Genomic DNA, 21083 nt, shown 5'->3' with positions numbered 1-21083 from the left:
CGGGCACAGGATATCTGCGGGGGACCATTAGAAACCACGGGTAAGTTCAACTCATTTTTCCCCGACCCCCCTACAGTGTCCCTTTAAATACACTGATCAGAATACAATATACGTGCATTATTCAGTTTAGCACCTTTGTCAGGTACTAGCAGAAAGAAGAGAAAGAATGAGCCTGATTATTTTAGTCTAGTTTTTAAAATATGAGCACAGCGCCATCTATTGGTGTGAAATTAGTTGACAGAGTGGTTGAAGACACATAATGAACAGTGATGTAGTATTTATATAGCGCTGACATCTTCAGCCCTGCTTTACAGAGTACATAGTCTTGGCACTAACTGTCCCTCAGAGGAGCTCACAATCTAATCCCTACCATAGTTATAGGTCTATTGCAGTCTAGGGCCAATTTTTTTGAGGCAAGCCAATTATTATTATTATTATTATTATTATTATTATTGAATTATAAAGCCCCAACATATTCCAATGTGCTGTTCATTTATCTGTATGTTTTTGGCACGTGGGAGGAAACTGGAGTACCTGGAGGAAGCCCACGCAAACAAGGGGAGAACATACAAACTCCAAGCAGATGGTGCCCTGGTCCACATTTAGAATGGTAAGGGCCAATTTCCACTACACGGATATTGGATGCAGAAAAACTGACTCCAATGAATGTCTATGGGCCTGTTTCCACTAAACATGATTTTCCTGATGCAGATTTTCCCATAGGCATTCATCAGAGTCTGTTTTTCTGCATCCATTCTGCATGTAGTGGAAATAGGCCCTAACCCCAGTGCTATCCACTTTGCCACTGTGCCTAGATATATTTAAATGACAGCTGGCTGGGATTTGAACCGGGGACCCGGCACAGCAAGGCAAGAGTGCTGTCCACCACCCCACTGTGATGCCCATGATGTTTATTGGCTTGACATTAACACATAATCTGTCAGGGATTGAAACATTTTAATTTTTTAGCAACACAAGATGCCTCCTAGTACGTGTTTCCCTGTGTGCTCATCGATCCCCATAGTCTCAGGCCTACACAATAGAAAGACATTGATGCCTCCTACTTGGTTCTACCACATCACTTTATGACAAATATTCTTATTATTATTTGGGCAGCACGGTGGCGTAGTGGTTAGCTCTCTCGCCTTGCAGCGCTGGGTCCCTGGTTCGAATCCCAGCCAGGGCACTATCTGCAAAGAGTTTGTATGTTCTCTCTGTGTCTGCGTGGGTTTCCTCCGGGCACTCCGGTTTCCTCCCACATTCCAAAAACATACGGATAAGTTAATTGGCTCCCCCTAAAAAAAATTGGCCCTAGACTACAGTACTTACACTACATAATATAGACATATGGCAATGGTATGGATAAGATTGTGAGCTCCTTTGAGGGACAATTAGTGACAAGATATATATATATACACTGTACAGCGCTGCGTAATATGTCGGCGCTATATAAATACTAAATAATTATAATAATAATTATTTAGTACTAGCTGATTGCCCGGCGTTGCCTGGGTATGTATTTGGCTGGTGTCGGCTCCACCCACTTTTTCTAACCCTATCACACAATTACTCAATGACGAAGTTTGTGAGCTTTGTAGTCTTTGGCATCAATAATTTGCATTGAAATGAAACAAATCTGATGGATTGTTTGTGGCTCCACCTCCTTTTCTGAAATTGAACCCCAGTCACCCAATGACCAACTGTACCAGGTTTGAGGCCTGTGCCATTAACAGTGCAAGAATAGTAGCAATTAAATATTCCCTTGAAAAGCAATAGGTGAAACTTTATACACTTTTGTAGGCTCCACCCACTTTTCTCAATATTAACCACTTTACCCCCGCCTGTACAAATTTCTCCGTCCCTTTTTCCATCCTTTTACCCTCAGGGACGAAGAAATCCGTACTTTCCGCGATCCCGCCGCTGCCCGCGCTCCCGCTCGCTCTAGCGCGCACTCCCGCTCGTAAACACGGCGCACGCCGCTCGCCCGGAGATCAATGAACGGGAAAATCCATTCCCGTTTGTTGACCTAAGCCCCGCAATGATCTGCTGCTTTTCCGATAAGCAGCGTGATCATTGTAAAAAAAAAAAAAAAACTTACCCAGCCTCCAAGTACTTCCTCCAAGCGTCCGGAAGGACGCTTGGAGGTCGCATTAAACAAAAAGTTACTGTTGCCATCTTGTGGCCAAATAGTAAAACTACACCCTAAAGCATTTTTCACACACAAATTCATTACTTATACACAAAAAATTAACTCATTACCTCCCACACTCCCCATTTTTAAAAAAAAAAAAAATACATAAATAGTTACCTTAGGGACTGAACTTTTAAATTTTTTATGTCAGGAGGGTACAACACTGTTACTTTATAAACTATGGGCTTGTAATTAGGGATGGACGCAAAACTGAAAAAAATGCACCTTTATTTCCAAATAAAATATTGGCGCCAAACATTGTGATAGGGACATAATTTAAACGGTTTTATAACCGGGACAAAAGGGCAAATACATTTCATGGGTTTTAATTACAGTAGCATGCATTATTTAAAAACTATAATGGTCAAAAACTAAAAAATAATAATTTTTTCCCACATTTTTTCCTATTTTCCCATTAAAACACATTTAGAATAAAATAATTCTTGGCATAATGTCCCACCTAAAGAAAGCCTAATTGGTGGCGGAAAAAACAAGATATAGTTCATTTAATTGTGATAAGTAATGATAAAGTTATAGACGAATGAATGGAAGGAGCGCTGAAAGGTGAAAATTGCTCTGGTGCTCAAGGGGTAAAACCCCTCAGTGGTGAAGTGGTTAATCCCATTAACTGAGTGACCAACTGTGCAACGTTTAAGAACCCTGCCATTAACAGTGCAAGAATGGCTGCAGTTTACATTTTCCCAGTGAAATTTGTATTTGTCTCCACCCACTGATGACCCGGCGTTGCCCGGGTATGTATTTGACTTGTGTTGGTTCCGCCCACTTCTTCTAACCATAACGCATATACACTCAATGACCAAGTTTGTGAGCTTTGGGGTCTTTAGCATCAATAATTTGTATATTCCCATAGAAATTAAACAAATCAGATTGGCTGTTTGAGCCTCTGCCCCTCTCCAGCATTTGAACCCCAGTCACCCAATGACCAACTGTAGCAGGTTTTAGGTATCTGCTATTACCAGTATAAAAATGGCAGCAATTTAAATATTCCCCTTGAAAATCAACAGGTGAATTTTGATTGGCTATTATAGACTCCACCCACTTCCCTGAATATTAATTTCAGTCACCCAGTGACCATCTGGGCAAAGTTTGGGAACCCTGCCATAAAGAGTGTAAGAAGGACTGCAGTCTACATTTTCCCAGTGAAATTTGTTGTTGGCTCCACCTATTTTTTGTAACCTGGACATACAGTCACTCAATAACCAAGTTTGTGAGCTTTGGGGTCCTTGGCATTAATAATTTGTATTTTCCCAAGAAATGAAACTGTTTGTGGCTCTGTCCCCTTTTCTGAATTTGAACCCCAATGACTAACTGTACCAGGTTTGAGGCTTGTGCCATTAACAGTGCAAGAATGGCAGCAATTTTAATATTCCCCTTGAAAATTAACTAGTGATTTTGATTGGCTTTTTTAGGCTCCACCCACTTTTCTGAATATTAATCCCAGTCACCCAGTAACCAACTGTGCAAAGTTTGAGAACCCTACCATTAACAGTGAAGAAGGGCTGCAGTTTACAATTTCCTAGTAAAATCTGTTTTTGTCTCCACCCACTTTTTGTAACCTTGACACACTACTCAATGACCAATTTTGTGAGCTTTTGGGTTCCTGGCATCAAAATTGTGTGAATGGAAGCAGTTTATTCAAAAAAAGCAAATCTAATTGGCTGTTTGTGGCTCCACCCCTTTAGTGAATTTGAACCCCAGTAACTTGATGACCGACTGTAGCAGGTTTGAGGCTTCTGCCATTAACATTGTAAAAATGACAGCAATTTCAATATTCCCCTTGAAAATCAATAGGTGAATTTTGATTGGCTCTTGTAGGCTCCACCTACTTTTCCGAATATTAATCCTGGTCCCCCAGTGACCAACTGTGTCAAGTTTGAGAACCCTGCCATTAACAGTGTAAGAATAGCTGCAATTTATATTTTCTCATGTAAAAAGTTAGTTGTTTTTGGCTCTGCCCACTATTTCTAAACTTGACATACAGTCACTCAATGACCAAGTTTATGAGCTGTGGGGTCTTTGGCATCAATAAGTTGCATTTTACCATTGAAATTAAACCAATCTGATTGGCTGTTTTTGGCCCACTCCCTTTTCAGAATTTAAACCCCAGTCTCCCAGTGACTGACTGTACCAGATTTAAGGCCTCTGCCATTAAAAGTGTATGAATGGCAGCAATGTAAATATTCCCCTTGAAAATCAAAAGGTGAATTTTGATTGGCTGCTGTAGGCTCCACCCACTTCCCTGAATATTAGTCACAGTCACCCAGTGGCCAACTGTGTCAAGTTTGAGAACCCTGCCAATAACAGAATGGCTTAAACCAACCTAAAAAAATCTAATTGGCTGTTTGTGGCTCCACCCACTTTAGTGAATTTGGACCCCAGTCATACAATAACTGACTGTATCAGGTTTGAGACCTCTGCCATTAACAATGTAAGAATGGTAGCAATGTAAATGTTCCACCTTGAAAATCAATAGGTGAATTTTGATTGGCTGATTTTAGGCTTCACCCACATTTCTGAATATTAATCCCAGTCACCTAGTGGCCAATTGTGTCAAGTTTGGGAACCCTGCCATGTAAAAAATTAAGTTGTTGGCGCCGCACACTTTTTCCAACCTTGACATACAGTCACTCAGTTATCAGGTTTATCAGCTTTGGGGTCCTTGGTATCAATACTTTGTATTTTCCCATTGAAAAATAAACAAATCTGATTGGCTGTTTGTGTCTCCATCCCCTTTCTGAATTTGAACCCTAATAACCCAGTGACCAACTGTACCAGGTTTGAGGCATCTGCTATTAACAGTATAAGAATGGTAGCAGCTTAAATATTCCCTTTGAAAATCGAAAGGTGAATTTTTATTGGCTGTTGTAGGCTCCACCTACCTTCCAAATTCTTAATCTCATTCACCCAGTGACCAACTGTGCAAAGTTTGAGAACACTGCCATTAACGGTGTAAGAATGGCTACAGTTTATATTTTCCTAGTAAAATTTGTTTTTGGCTCCGCCCACTTTTTGTAACCTGGACACACAGACACTCAATAACCAAGTTTGTGAGCTGTCAGGTTCTAGGCATCAAAAATGTGTGAATGGAAGCAGTTTATCCACCAAGGAAATCTGATTGTCTGTTTGTGGACCCGCCCCTTTTGTGAATTTGGACCCCAGTCACGCAAAGACCGACTGTAGCAAGTTTGAAGCCTCTGCCATTAACAGTGTAAGAATGGCAGCAGTTTAAATATTCCCCTTGAAAATCAATAGGTGAATTTTGATTGGCTGTTGTAGGCTCCATCCACTTTCTTGAATCTTAATCGTATTCACCCAGTGACCAACTGTGGCAAGTTTGAGAACCCTGCAATTAACAGTCTAAGAATGGTTGCAGTTTACATTTTCCCATTTATAATGAATGGCTGAAATTTGATTGGCTGTTTTCTGCCCCGCCCACTTTTCCTGGATTTGTAACCTCGGTCACCAAGTGACCAACTGTGCCAAGTGTGGGGACTCTGGCTTGATTACTGTGAGAATGGCAGCCTTTTACATTTTTTCCATTGACTTGCATGGGTGAAATCTGATTGGCTGTTTGTAGCTCCGCCCATGTGTGCAAGGGGGCTGCGAGACCCCCAGAACATATCATCCCAGGTAGTAAGGGATCTGTATACCAAGTTTCGTTCAAATCGGTCAAGGCGTTTTCGCGTGATCGCGGCACATACATACATACACACACGCACACACACACGCACACACACACAGACACACATCCGATTTTATATATATAGATTTATTTATATATAGCTGACATCTTCTTCAGCGCTGTACAGAGTTGTCTTGTCACTAACTGTCCCTCAGAGGGGCTCACAATCTAGTCCCTACCATAGTGATTTGTTTATGTATGTATCGTGTAGTGTATGTATCGTAGTCTAGGGACAATTTTAGGGGGAAGCCAATTAACTTATCTGTATGTTTTTGGAATAAGAGAGGAAACCGTAGTGCCCGGAGGACACCCACACAGGCATGGGGAGAGAATATACAAACACCTTGCAGATGTTGAACTTGCTCGGAATCAAATCAGGGACCCAGCGCTGGCGTCACTGCCAGTAACTGTCCTCTCACACTGGCGTATCCAGACCGGGGTTCTGGGTGTATGGAACACCCCCCTGAGACTCCTGTCCCTTTAAAAAAAATTCCCTGAAATCGCTAAAGCGGGCGAGCTGGTAAAGGCTTGCCTCCTGCAGGAATTGTGGGAAAAACTCAGCTCTTTCACTATTGTAAAGACTGCATGTAGACAGCTACAAAAGGTATTTCACAGGTTGACAAGTTTTGACAGTCCCTAAACTCCAGGAGGGCTGCCTGCAGCTTGTGTGAGAGGCTTTTTTGGATTTGGCTGGCAGGGACAGGAGACACATGCAAGTAGCCTGTGTGATGGGGGACTGCAATACAGATACTCTCTCTGCATTCACTATTGTTTTCCTACTTCCCCTAGTGCTGGCTGGAAGGGGGGCAATCTCCCCCCAGGCAGCCTTTCATTCAGAGATTTGTGTCTGGTGTATTCAGGTGAAACACTAGGCTAGCTGATAAAAGTGCAATTAGAGGGCAGGCAAGCTGGTAAATATACACAGCATGATGCAGAGCTTGCCTGGAGGGTCTGTGGGCAAACATCTGTCTGGTCTCTCCTCATTGTTATAATGACTGCATGTGTGGATAAGGTGTTAAACAAGGTGAAAAGTTTTTGACAGTCCCGAGACTCCAGAAGGGCTGCTTTCTGCAATACGGATAAGCTCTCTGCTCCATCTCAGGCTATTCTCAGTCCCTCTCCACTCCTCCTCTTACTGGGCTAGTGCATGCCAAAATCACAATAGCAATCGCTAGCAATTAGTGAGTGCAATTTTGTGAAGCGATTTTCAGAGCGATTTCTGAATGAATTGCTCAAAAAAATGCTACATGCAATATACCTGCGATTTTGAAAAAATCACAATGCTGCTGTGAGAACACCCTCATAGGGTAACATTAGCCAAGCGCTTTTCAAATCACTGTCGATTTGAAAAACGCTCAGAAGCCCTCTTGGTGTGCACCAGCCCTCCCTCATTCACCTTTGTTTCCCTCTTTCCCTAGTGCTGGGTGTTTGTGTCTTCTTGTCATACAGGAAAGCTAAATAAAAATGCAATCCTGGTGAGGCAAATTATTATTATTTAGTATTTATATAGCGCCGCCATCTTCCGCAGATGCATATAACCCTGCATCATATGGCTATCGCTTGCGCTATGTGACACTGTGGCATATTCCACTGAATTGTCCAAACTAAGTCTATCTGCCGTTTCTCTCTCGGGGAGTTGTTCCATCGCTGTCCCCCGTTCAAATTTGCTGCTACCAGAAGCCCTCAGAAACACTCGTGTCCTTGAGTACTTCCAAAGACAAGCAGCCCCGTAATACGCCAGCGCACTTTTGTGCATGGGCAGTATGGAGCCACCTGTCTTCGGAAGCACTCGGGGACATAAGGCCCCATTCACATCACAAACGCGGATGGCCACGCATGTGGAACGCAACGCATGCCATCCGCGTTTGTGTGCGTTGCGTGGCTGATCCCATCACTGAAAAGTGAATGGGACAGCCACGCGTTTTTACAAAAAATGCGTGCAGCATGCGTTCCCGGACCGCACAAGTCCGGAACGCATGCAGTGTGAACATCAGACAATGCACTCTATGCAATGTCTGATGTTGTGCGTGTCGGCCACCTGCACGCGTTTCCAAAACGCGGCTGGAAACGCGTGCAGTGTGAGCGGGGCCTAAGTGCTTCCGGACCTTTCAGGAATCCCCCCCTTAAAAATCCTGCGTTTGCCCCTGTCTCATTCTCAACCACCTCCGGTACCAAGCGCTGACAAGCGCGGGTGCAAAAAAGTGATGCGTTTGTGTTTTTGCTTGCATTTTTCAATGCGGTTACGTTTTTCTTGTGATTGGCTATTGGCTAAAAGTCCTTCAACAGGAAGTTGTAAGGTCCTCTGGGATTTGACCTAGAAAAAAACACAATCCAATTGCATTTTTGAATGCGATTTTTAAAACACAGTGCTGCAGACACTGCGATTTTCTAAAATTGTACCACTGTGTACAGTTCATTATGATTTTCATTATTTTTAAAAAGGCTTTGCAATTGAAAAAGCGCACATGATTATAAAAATGCAGCGCAACGCAGCCAGTGTGTCCAGGCCCTGACAGTGGTCATGCATTCAATGGGAATATCATGTAACAACCAGGGGCGTAACTAGAAATCACTGGGCCCCCTGCAAAAATTTGGATGGACCACTCCGGGGCCTGTTTAGGGCCGTTTTGGAAGGCAGGAGAAGTCGCAGCATAAGGGGAGAGCATTGGCCCCCACATCGGCGGGGATAAACAGGAAGTAGCATGCGGCAGTTAGAGATCGGACCTCCGCTGCCGCTGCTGCCACCTATTAATGCAGGAGGGGAGCCCGCTGAGGGGAGAGTCTGAGTTGAAAGGGGGGGGGGGGGGAGTGGCCCCCCCATCCCCGCCGATGTGGGGGCCAATGCTCTCCCCTCATGCTGCGACTCCTCATGCCCAAAATGACCGAGCCCCCCCTCCCCCATGGGTGCAGGGGCCACAGCCCCTATTGTTACGCCACTGATAACAACCACCCCCTCTACCTTATCAATGTCCTGAAGTCTTAGCTCCTCTTGTATCTTCTGGATCTTCTTTAATTCATCATTCTGGATTTGGGCCATCTTCTCATCCATCTCTTTGGCTTTCAGATCAAACTGCTCTGTGACTTGCTGCAAGTTGACATCAGCCTGACGGGGGACCAGTGTCTTTAATCTCTAGAAGAGACAAGAGAAATCTCAGTTCAGATCTGGTACTTTCATATCACTTATATAATTCCACTGCTTTGCAAAGGAACAATGTTACTCAACAATATTTACACGGAATCTATAACTTATGGACAATTTCTGGGGGACTTGTGCACATCTGCCTCCCCCCACCACCCACAAGGGCCAAATAGCCCACATTTGCAGTAATAGATAATATCAAAGTACATTTTTGCCATTTTGGAATATCGAAAAAAGTTGACTGTTTGCCTGTTTCCAAAACCCCTTTGGATCAGATCACTGAGAGTGACTTGGATTATTTCCTCTGAGCCTTCTTGTGGTTTTACTTCACCTGTCTGGTTGATCCAGAGTGGGCGTTATGCTAAACAAAAGCACTCGCTATGCAGTATTAATCTAGAAAGAAGATCAGTGAGAGAGTTTTTCTGACTTGGTCTTTAAAGCACACCTGAACTGGGACGGAAGCGTGATCAAGGAGGTGCGGACGTTACCACGCATGTGGAGTATTATTTATTATTATTATTTGGAATTAAAGGTGTATTTTTGTTTGTTTACACTATATCACTAACTACAATCACTTATTTGCAAAAATAACAGTAATATACCGTCATGATATACATATTAAAAAAGCTGAGTCTTTAAAGAGAACCCAAGGTGGGATTTAATTATGTTACTGGGGCACAGAGGCTGGTTGTGCACACTAAGACCAGCCTCCGTTGCCCCATGGTGTGCCTTCATGTCCCCCCTGCGCGCCGCTATACCCCCGCAGTGCGGGCGATACACAGCGTCTCGCCAGCACAATGTTTACCTAAGCGCTGTCTGTCAGCGCTGCTCCCCCGCCTCCTCCGCATCGGCGCTACCCGCCCGTGTCCCTTCCCTCCCGCTGATAGGAGGGAAGTGACGCGGGCGGGTAGCGCTGATGCGGAGGAGGCGGGGGAGCGGCGCTGACTGACAGCGCATAGGTAAACATTGTGCTGGGGACGCGCTGCGTGTCGCCAGCACTGCGGGGGGTATAGCGGCGCGCAGGGGGGACATGGAGGCACACCATGGGGCAACGAAGGCTGGTCTTAGTGTGCACAACCAGCCTCTGTGCCCCAGTAACATAATTAAATCCCACCTCGGGTTCTCTTTAAGGTAACTATGTTATTTGTGTGTTTGTTTTTTAACCACTTCACCACTGAGGGGTTTTACCCCCTGACCACCAGAGCAATTTTCACCTTTCAGCACTCCTTCCATTCATTCGTCTATAACTTTATCATTACTTATCGCAATGAAATGAACTATATCTTGTTTTTTCCGCCACCAATTAGGCTTTCTTTAGATGGGACATTATGCCAAGAATTATTTTTTTCTAAATGTGTTTTAATGGGAAAATAGGAAAAATGTGGGGAAAAAAAAAATTATTTTTCAGTTTTCGGCCATTATAGTTTTTAAATAATGCATGCTACTGTAATTAAAACCCATGAAATTTATGTGCCCTTTTGTCCCGGTTATAAAACCGTTTAAATTATGTCCCTATCACAATGTTTGGCGCCAATATTTCATTTGGAAATAAAGGTGCATTTTTTTCAGTTTTGCGTCCATCCCTAATTACAAGCCCATAGTTTATAAAGTAACAGTGTTATACCCTCTTGACTTAAATATTTAAAAAGTTCAGTCCCTAAGGTAACTAATTATGTATTTTTTTTAATTGTAAATTTTTGAATTTTTTTTTAATTACAAAAAAAAATAAAATGGGGAGTGTGGGAGGTAATGAGTTAATTTTTTGTGTAAAAGTCATTTATTTGTATGTGAAAAATGTGTAGGGTGTAGTTTACTATTTGGCCACAAGATGGCCACAGTAACTTTTTGCTTTATTGCGACCTCCAAGCCTCCTTCCGGAAGCTTGGAGGAAAAATAAGGAGGCTGGACACGTGAGTTTCTTCTCACAATGATCGCGCTGCCCATAGGAGAGCAGCGGGTCATTGTGGGGCTTAGATCAACGAACGGGAATGGATTTTCCCGTTCATTGATCTCCGGGCGAGCGGGCGGCGGCGTGTTTACTAGCGGCGGGCGGCGTGTTTACGAGCGGGAGCGCGGGCAGCGTCGGGAACGCGGAAAGTACGTGTTTCTCCGTCCCTGGTTGTCAAAGGATGGAAAAAGGGGCGGAGAAATACGTACGCGCGGGGGTAAAGTGGTTAAATGCTGTCACTCTTTTTACCGCTTTGTCCACAAGATATCCGCACACTTTCATTAATCTATGTACTGAACAGTGATGTTAACGTATGTTTACTTTCATTTTATGAATGACCACAGGCATCTCGCTGATGCCGGTGGTCATTCATAGCAGGCACTTTGATCGGCTTTGGGAACACATGTTCCCATTCACAGATAAGTACTCTGCCGCAAACGGTTCCCATTCCGCGCAAGATCACACAATGCTCGTAAACAGAAAGATATGTGTATACACGATAAAGCATTTGGAAAGTGGTTAAAGGGTTCCCAACACTGGAACAGTAGAGGAATCCTCTGGAGTCTCTGGACTATACAAAGGCTTTCCACTATTGAGGTAAGTATTCAATTTTAAACCTTTTTTTCCCCCTTTATTTCAATTAACTTTTCTGAGTGTTCTCGTGGGAGATGTTATCACACCTTACCATTGAAATACCTTTTCAGGCATTAGCTATCATAAAAAGTACTAAAACAGGTTGTTCCAAACCTACATAAAGTATACCTAGGGTGAAGGGGAGAAAATTATTTTTAATTACCTGCCCCCTTTAGTCTGTCGGCTATCTCAATGTGTTTTCGTTCACCTGTGTTTTTTGCTGCTGTCAGTCACAGTAAAAACCGTGACTCAGCTTGCAGGCCACGCACCTCTCTGATTGCACTTTCGTGGCTGGGAGCTTTCTGCGCATGCTCAGTTCATTAAGTCTGTAACTAAGCTTGCACAGAACGCTCCCGCCTGCAGGAGCGCAATGGAGAAGCAGCATGACAAAGGACAGCGCATGCGTAGTGGCCCACCACCAGCTGGGTCGCAGACTTCACAGAAACACAGCTGATGGGACCAGAGGGTCATCGAGGGAGCTGACAGACTACATCTACAGGGGGCTGGAGGAAGCCCCAGGTACAGAATAATCCTTTTAAGCCATTCATCTCAGGTTAATTTTAAGCCTGATACTACTTTTCTTAGCCACTTTTTAGAGTTTGCAAGATTCTGGAAACTTAAGAAAATTTATTGATAAGAAAATATTTCTTATGAGAAAACTAAGAGCACTACAGTTTTGCTTTTGTTTAGTTTCCATGAAACTTCAATAAGCATTGCTCACGTACCTCTTTATACATCTCGGTGCCAATGCTTTGCAGTTTTGCTGGGGCAGCAGGCCTCAGGGTCTCCAGGGCCACCCCAGTGAGCCCCGCCTTCTTCTTCTTCTGCAGAGCGACATACAGCTGATACAGAAGCCGCGTCGCAGCTCCATGTTGCTCTGAAATGATGCTCTGAGCCACATTCTGGTCAAAAGGCACTCCCAACAGCTGCAGGGTGGGCTCCACTCGGGTGAAATTGTTCAGCTTGGCATTGGCCGCCCTAAAGGAATAGAAATTTACAACATATGGCCTTATCAAGTAAATGCGGTTTTGGATTTATAGACACTAAATAATATCAGGGCCCTTCTCTACTACCAATGTCTTGCGATACGATACTGGTCTATTCCTAAAAAAGGAAAAAAGGGCCTGGGGTATAAACAAAATATTAAGCTATTGTCTATAGCAATATTTTTTATAGTTACTACATCTTTGTCTGAACCCTACTCTCTCACCCATAACCCTCCCTATACTGATGCCTAACCCTATAGCCCCCTCCCAGTGGTGTCTAACTCTAAGACCCCCCCCTGGTGGTGCCTAACCCTAAAACCCCCCTTCCTGATGCCTAACCCTAAAACTCCCCTTTTTCTGCTTCAAATATAGTTAATACTAAAAGCGATGCATTTCTAAAATAAAGTTTAAAATGATAATGATATTACATTTCTCAAAATAATAACTCTGGGTCTTTCAAGTCCTATTCCATAGAGTCATATTAATTCATGCCATGCACTTATGAGGATCGACCAATCTGAAACAGTCTGTATGCATGTTGGATTATTATGGCTCTGTACAATTAACAAGCTGACAAATCATTGCATTCCAGCGGTTCTGGAGGTGTGGCTAGCTTGCAGGGACAATAAGGGATACAAGGGATAATTTTCATATTCAGCAGTTATGCATCGTGGGAGACATCATATGCTCACTCCAACCTGAATTATCGCAAATACCTTCTATTTTAAGAAAGCAAACTTTTGTTTTGCATAATTCTCAAAAACAAATTTCAAAACAATATTTATCAAAACACTAATTCTCGAAACAAAAAATTTTGTTTGGACAGGCCTGGTGGTGCCTGCTATTTAGCAGGCTCCCAAATGTCTTCTTTGGCACCCAATAGCCGATATTTTGCATTAGCTGCTATGTGGCGCCTAAATAGTAAATCAGCCCTGGGCACCCAAATTTCTTGATTCTTGCTAGCACATTGCAAAATGCAACATAAAGGTAAAACTAATAGAAACCATGGCAAACTTCTCCATTTGTGGCACAATTTTGTCATGAGCGCAGTCGTTGTTCTGCTGCGTTTTCTATAGGAGTGCAGAAAAATCTCATACTAATCGCACCGCTATGTGAATTAACAAGCGACTGAGCAATTTCCCACTAATTTTTTTCCCCTGCAAACTGCACCCCAATCACACCATACCCCTGACGGATCGCAGCACGTTCGCAGTGGAATTGCGGTAGGGAAAGTTAACGAGCATGCACTTCTAAGTGGAAAAGAGCTCTTAAAGAGACTCAGAGACGAAAAAAATAATAGATTTATACATACCTGGGGCTTCCTCCAGTCCCATACGCTCAGATCGCTCCCACGCTGCCGTGCTCCGCCCCCTCTATCAACGATGGCAAGATGGGGGGGCATCCCTGCACATTCGTACAACTGGCCGCATCCGGTGGAAGTAACGAGACCCGGTACAGGCAATAGAGGAGGTGGAGGACAGCGGCGTGGGAGCGATCCATGAAAATGGGGCTGGAGGAAGCCCCAAGTATGTAAAAATCACTGAATCGTCACTGAGTCCCATTAAGCATCAGGTTAGTGGCAGAAGTAGGAGGTATACATGAGTTGACTTATAATGCTAGGTAACCCACAATGCAATTTCCTGGTCAGATCGACGAGTTGAAACGAAAATTTCCAACATGTCTGATGTGCTTCTGATCAATAATGATATTGATTTTCAGATCAGTATCAAAATCTATCGGATATGAAACAGATCGGATTTGTGTGAAATTATCAATTTAACCTGTCGATCTGGCAGGGAATTGCATTGTGTGTACCCAGCATTAAACCAACAGCAAAGTCAGCCGACATATTACTGATAAGCAGGCCCGGATTTACATCACAAGAGCCTATAGGCACGGATGTTCTGGCACCTTAGACTTCACCATTCACAGACCCACAAACCCTCAGCGAAAAGCACTGCAAGTGTGCTGGCTGACCCAGCGTTTACCTTCCCCCACTTTCCCTGCCCGGTGTAGATAGCCACAGGTGCCCCTTAGTATTAGGTAACAAGAAGTACCTTCAATATTAAGTTGTTTGAGGTGCCCCCAAGTATTAGATAGCTAGAGATGCCCCTCAGCTGAAGGGAGATGGGCACGTGCCTACAGTGCCTTATGGTAAATCCGGCCCTGCTGATAAGGTAATACTCTACTGCTACTTCTTCAGGCCACGTGACCAAACAGGACATTTTTAGCTGCAGAATCCTAATTGGACACAGCAGGGTAATGTTTGCGCATTCTGCTTACTGAGCTTTCAGACGGTGTATTTAGATCTGTACCTGGATTTGGCTTTCAATAATGGTACTTTCTAACTGTTCTATATATCCTATTCCTTCTCACTTACATCGCAACTGTCTTTTTTTGTTTTTAAAATTTCTCTGCCTCCAATTAGAAATAAAAATGCTATTTGGAAATCTGAACAAGTACAGATGTGGGAGATTTGTTACACTGCGATTTCAAACCTCCCGCCCCCAACCACCAGACCCCTGGCCATCACCCCTGGCCCTGAGGCTGCTAGGCCCACCACTGCCTGCCTTGCCAAGGTCCCCCTTGGCCCCACAGCTGCCAGCCTCTGCTCCACGCTACACCACGCCGCTCGGCAGCATGCTGGCATCAATAGACGTTGACCTCACTTCATCACGCCAGTCCTCAGTCTGGCCCCTTGGACTAGGCCCAGCTGAGCATGGCTCCTCTACACTAGCGATGAACTCATCCTTGTCCACGATAAACTCTGTTGTCCTCTCTGCCTTTGCTATGCCTCTCTGTCCCGTGGACAGTCTGCGTAGCGTTGAGTGCCGTAATATGGCATAGATTAATCAGACTACCCCTCTGGTCCTACTCTACCCTCTCTTCTCAATATTTCTTGCTACCGTAATGCTGTCTATGGGCTTGATTCACAATAACCCAGTAAAAGACTTTAGGCGTAATAACCATTGCACCACGCTGGTGAAAAGCCAGTTTAGGCATGATAAATTTAGGCGTGATAAGTTTAGGCGTGATAAGTTTAGGCGTTATAAGTTTAGATAAGTTTAGATCGTGCGTAAAGTCCCGCACGCAAAGCAGCGCCATTAAACTCTATGCGAAGTGCACCAGATTTTGCTAGCGCAAAACTTTTGATCAGCTGTGCACTGCGGTGCTAACCCAGTTGGTGCTTAAACTTAGCACGCCTAAACTTATCACGCCTAAACTTATCATCCCTAAACTTATCACGCCTAAACTTATCACACCTAAACTTATCACGCTTAAACTTACCACGCCTAAACTGAGTTTAGGCGTGATAAGGGGCTTTTCACCAGGGTGCTAACTGTTAGCGCCGCTTTGTGAATCAAGCCTTATGTATGCTTTGTTTAGTACCATGTAAAAATTGTATGCTTATTTTGTTCCATCACCGACCCTGTACATGACTTGGTGAATAAATCTGATTCTGAATGGGCCGTATATGTACGCTGCTGGTGAACTGGGCGCAGGGTCAGCTGAATGACAGCTCACCCTGTTGCCGCTCAAATTGCCGGTGGCCTTAAATACTATTCGCGCTCCGAGAGGAGGGAGAAGTAATTCGGGGTCTAATGACCCCGAACTACCAGTGAGCAGGCCGCGGACTATAACATTGGTGTTATGGCGGCCGGCGCACGCATCTGAAACCATCACCTATTTCGCTGTAATGTCCCACCTTCTTCATGCATGGGCAGGGCACATACAACCCTTCATTTATATCAGACACGGCAGAGCTCCTCTGAGGTGCCCTACTGGAATGAGACTACATGGCACTAATCTCAGGTGACAAAGATCCTCCTCCTTTATTATATACACAGTTACAGAAAGACTGTACATAGAAACAGGACTCACCTGCTTTGTGAAAACTGGTCAAAGTCATCTTGTAACTGATATTTATGCAGAACTTCTCCAATGAGATATCCTGTAGAAAATTCTTTGGCAAAGTTCTTGGGCTCTAAAACAGAAATCATTGTTATGTTGATATCACAGCCTGGGCAGCAGTTCTTTAACCATTTCACCATTTTTTCACCTTATGCATCAGAGCAATTTTCACCTCCCAGTCATTTGCCAATTACTTTATCATTAATTATCACAATTAATTGATCTATATCTTGTTTTTTCCGCCACCAATTAGGCTTTCTTTGGGTGGTACATTTTGCTAAGAATTATTTTTTTCTAAATGCATTTTCACAGGAATATTAAGAAAAAAAATGGAAAAAAAATTATTTCTCAGTTTTCGGCCATTATAGCTTTAAAATAATTCATGCAACCATAATTAAAACCTATGTATTTTATTTGCCCATTTGTCCCGGTTATTACACCATTTAAATTATGTCTCTATCACAGTGTATGGCGCCAATATTTTATTTGGAATAAAAGGTGAATTTTTTTCAGTTTTGCGTCCATCACTATTTACAAGCTTATAATTTAAAAAATGCTTGTAATATACCCTCTTCACATGCATATTAAAAAAAGTTCAGACCCTTAGGTAACTATTTACAGTATGTTTTTTTTCTATTGTAATTTTTTTTTTTTCATTAAAAATTTTATTTAGGTAATTTTTGGTGAGGGAGGTAAACAGTTAATTTTAAATGTAATAACGTGTGTTTATTTCATTGAAAAAATGTATGTAGATGGCCACAGTCACATTTTTTTTTTTTAGTCCTGGAAGCGAGAGCGTTTGCTTTCAGGAAGCATAAGGAGGACAGGAAACTTTTTTTTTAATCAGAGACTGCGTTTTCTGATAAGAAGACGTCGGTATTTTTACAGGGGACTCAGATCAATGGATGGAAACTATGTTCCCATTCACTGATCTCCGGGCTAATGGGGGACAACATGTGGGTGCGTGCATCAGTGCTACCTCAGCCGGCGGCATAAATGGTTAGAGGTACTGTAACCATGGATTGATCTTCAATTACAATCGGTAGCTGATACCCCCTTTCCCAGGAGAAATCTTTACCTTTTCTCAAATAGATCATCGGGGGGATCTGTATGGTCGATATTGTGGTGAAACCCCTCCCACAGTGTGATGTCAGGGTGATGGACATGACAGTTAGCTGTGAACCTCACTGCAATGGGCTCTATTCATAAAACTTCTAATTTTTTCTCAAAAAACCTGATTGATAAAAATAACCTTTCAATGCCTTTACCAAGCTAAAAATGCACCCAAAGTAAGCTGTTCCTGATTAACTTCCTTTCAATATTACTTTTCTTACCTCGATATTTTTGCTCTTTGGGGAAAAAAGTAACGTAGACAAGGTGAAAACAGGTGAAAAAGCTTTGTGAATCATGCTCAGTGAGGGATAGAATTTTCAGTAAACTGCGGCCATCCATCACACACTGATTGCAATTAGACTAAGAGGAACCCCAACACCCCCCCCCCCCCTTAAAAAGGAACTCCAGTGAAAATAATGTAATAAAAAAAAGTGCTTCACTTTCACAATAATTGTGTATACATTATTTAGTCAGTGTTTGCCCATTGTAAAAAATTTTAAATCACTGGTTTATATTCTGACATTTATCACATGGTGACATTTTTACTGCTGGTAAGTGATGTAGCTGCTGCTTGCTGTTTTGGCAGTTGGAAACAGCTATTTCCCACAATGCAACCAGGTTCACAGACAGGAAACTGCCAAGAGTACGTATTAAGAATTTCTTTGTTGGAAGGGTTTCACCACAATATCAGTCATACAGTGCCCCCTGATGGTCTGTTTGTGAAAAGGAATAAATTTCTCATGTAAAAGGGGGTATCAGCTACTGATTCGGATAAAGTTCAATTTTTGGTCGGAGTTTCTCTTTAACACCTTAAAGAAAACCTGAACTGAAAATAAGTCAAAATAAGTATACACAAGTAATACTTACCTTCCATGTAGTTTACTCCTCAGTGTCTTTCTCTTGTCCCGCATCCTGTTAGTTCACTGTGATCAAAGGAATATTCTGTCCTCCATTTTGAAAATGGCCATTACCCATAACAGCTTTCTGGTCAGCACACAGTTAAACTGTAACATCTCCCACTTGAGCCATAGGGAAACATGGACATTACCTCGCACATCAGTTTTCCTCTCAGCTATAACTGACAGCAACTGATATTTTACTGACAGCAACTGATATATTTCAGATCTGACAAAATATTGTCAGAACTGGAAAGGATTATTGTCAGAAGAAAATGGTGAGCTTCTGAGAGGAACTGATGGCAAGGTAACTATGTAATGTTCATTTGAAGTTACCTCATGTGTTTATTTTAAATATTTTTACTCAGTACAGGTTCTCTTTAATCTCTAGTTATCTGGCTTGCAGTCACTGCCATGCATCCTCTTTTCTTATTTCTCTCTGCTTCAAACACAGTAGGGGAGTGATAGATGAGCGAGTTGTGCACCCCTCCTACACTGCACCCGGAGGCTGGAGCCTCTCTCGCCTCTGTCTCGGCCCGGCTCTGCATAGAGATCATCTGACAGAACTAAAGATGTAACTACCTGCGATAAATTTCAGAATGTAAATCAGGGAGAGGAAAGATTTTACAATAGGCAAACACTGACTACATCTATATATATAAAATCAGATGTATGGGTGTGTGCATGTGTGTATGTATGTGCCGCGATCACTCGAAAACGCCTTGACCGATTTGAATGGAACTTGGTATACAGATCCCTTACTACCTGGGATGATATTTTCTGGGGGTCTCGCGGCCCCCCTGCACACCTGGGCCGAGCTACAAGCAGCAAATCAGATTTCACCCATTCAAGTCAATGGAAAAAATGGAAAAGGCTGCCATTCTCACAGTATTCAAGCCAGAGTCCCCACACTTGGTACAGTTGGTCACTTGGTGACCAAGGTTACAAATCCAGGAAAAGTGGGTGGAGCATTAAACAGCCAATCAAATTTCAGCCATTCATTTTAAATGGGAAAATGTAAACTGCAGCCATTCTTGCACTGTAAATCGCAGGGTTTTCAAACTTGGCACACTTGGCCACTGGGTGACTGGGATTAATATTCAGGAAAGTGGGTGGAGCTTACAACAGCCAATCAAAATTCACCTATTGATTTTCAAGGGAAATATTTAAACTGTTGCCATTCTTACACTGTTAATGGCAGAGGCTTCAAACTGTCTACAGATGGTCATTGGGTGACTGAGGTTTAAATTCACTAAAGGGGCGGCCACAGCCAATGGTGGATAAACTGCTTCCATTCACACATTTTTGATGCCAGCACCCTGAAAGCTTATAGACGTGGTCATTGAGTGACTGTGTGTCCAGGTTACAAAAAGTGGGTGGAGCCAAAAACAAAGTTCACTGTGAAAATATAAACTGCAGCCATTGTTAGGGCTGGTTCACACGGGCGTCTGCCCGGCTTTCTGTGGCGTCGCGTTTGGTGGCGTTGCGGCGGCTACGTGTTCGGGCTTTCAGCAGCCTTCATGTAGCTTTCGGATGCGGTCAGCGGTTTTCTTCCCCTAGGCGAACATTACCCGTGGCGTTTAACCACCCCAGGACGCTACATGTAGCATCCAGGGGCGCCTTGAACGACAGGGAAAATCGGGACCCGAATGCCACATTCGCGTAAACGCCCGTAAAAGCCTGGTGCAGACACCCCCATTCACTTGAATGGGAGCGTTTAACGCCAAGTCTTGAACGCTGGCGGTAAACGCTCCGCAGACGCCCGTCTGAACCAGCCCTTACACTGTTAATGGCAGGATTCCCAAACTTTGCACAGTTAGTCACTGGGTGACTGAGATTAATATTCAGGGAAGTGGGGGGAGCCTACAATAGCCAATCAAAATTCACCTGTTGATTTTCAAGGGGAATATTTAAAATGCTGCCATTCATACACTCTTAATAGCAAATGCCTCAAACCTGGTACAGTTGCTCATTGGGTTACTGGGGTTAAAATGCTGGAAAGGGGTGGAGCCACAAACAGCCAATCAGATTTGTTTAATTTATATGGGAATGTACAAATGATTGATACCAAGCTCATAAACGTGGTCATTGAGTGACTGCATGTCAAGGTCAGAAAAAGTGGACGGAGCCAATTGGTGTGAACGCGGCAGCAGCCCCTGAACCGCTCAACGCCAATTGGCGTGGAGCCCTGGGGCGGGGCTTTGCAGGAGATCTGCGCGCCGATGCAGTGCATCAATGCTTCAATGACGGAGCTACGAATCAGACTGTTAGACAGCGAAACCGCTGTCTGTTTACAATGTACAGCACTGCAATCTAAGGCGTGTCACTCGGCTGTCAGAGGAGATCAGAAGCGATGCTTTTGACAGCCGATCGTGGTGATTGGCTGGCAGGGGGAGGGAGGGCTGGGAATTGAAAAAAAAATAAAAAAAATAGACAAACAAAAAACAAACTAACAGAGCAGTAGCAATCAGAAAGCTTTGTTGGTGGGCAGAAGGGGGGGGGGGGGGAATCACGTGTGAGCTGACTTGTATGGCTCTGCAGCAAACCCTTAAAGCTGCAGTG

General features: G+C 43.5%; 1 protein-coding gene across 3 annotated transcripts in view; it reads right to left on the bottom strand.

The window, feature by feature from the left end:
- The window catches only part of SPEF2 (sperm flagellar 2), a 176564-nt gene that overhangs the window by 129641 nt on the left and 25840 nt on the right, over nucleotides 1-21083 (bottom strand). For all 3 annotated transcript variants that reach the window (XM_068251235.1, XM_068251236.1, XM_068251237.1), the window contains exons 2-4: nucleotides 16483-16585; nucleotides 12340-12592; nucleotides 8854-9024 (exon numbers count right to left, since the gene is read on the bottom strand). In XM_068251235.1, coding sequence (XP_068107336.1) covers nucleotides 8854-9024; nucleotides 12340-12592; nucleotides 16483-16585 — 527 coding nt within the window. The remainder of the gene's footprint in view (nucleotides 1-8853; nucleotides 9025-12339; nucleotides 12593-16482; nucleotides 16586-21083) is intronic.

Source organism: Hyperolius riggenbachi, chromosome 1, assembly GCF_040937935.1.
Source record: "Hyperolius riggenbachi isolate aHypRig1 chromosome 1, aHypRig1.pri, whole genome shotgun sequence".
Classification (NCBI taxonomy): Eukaryota; Metazoa; Chordata; class Amphibia; order Anura; family Hyperoliidae; genus Hyperolius; species Hyperolius riggenbachi.
The sequence above is the reverse complement of the archived record's forward strand: the minus strand, read 5'-3'. Positions and strand labels throughout refer to the sequence as shown.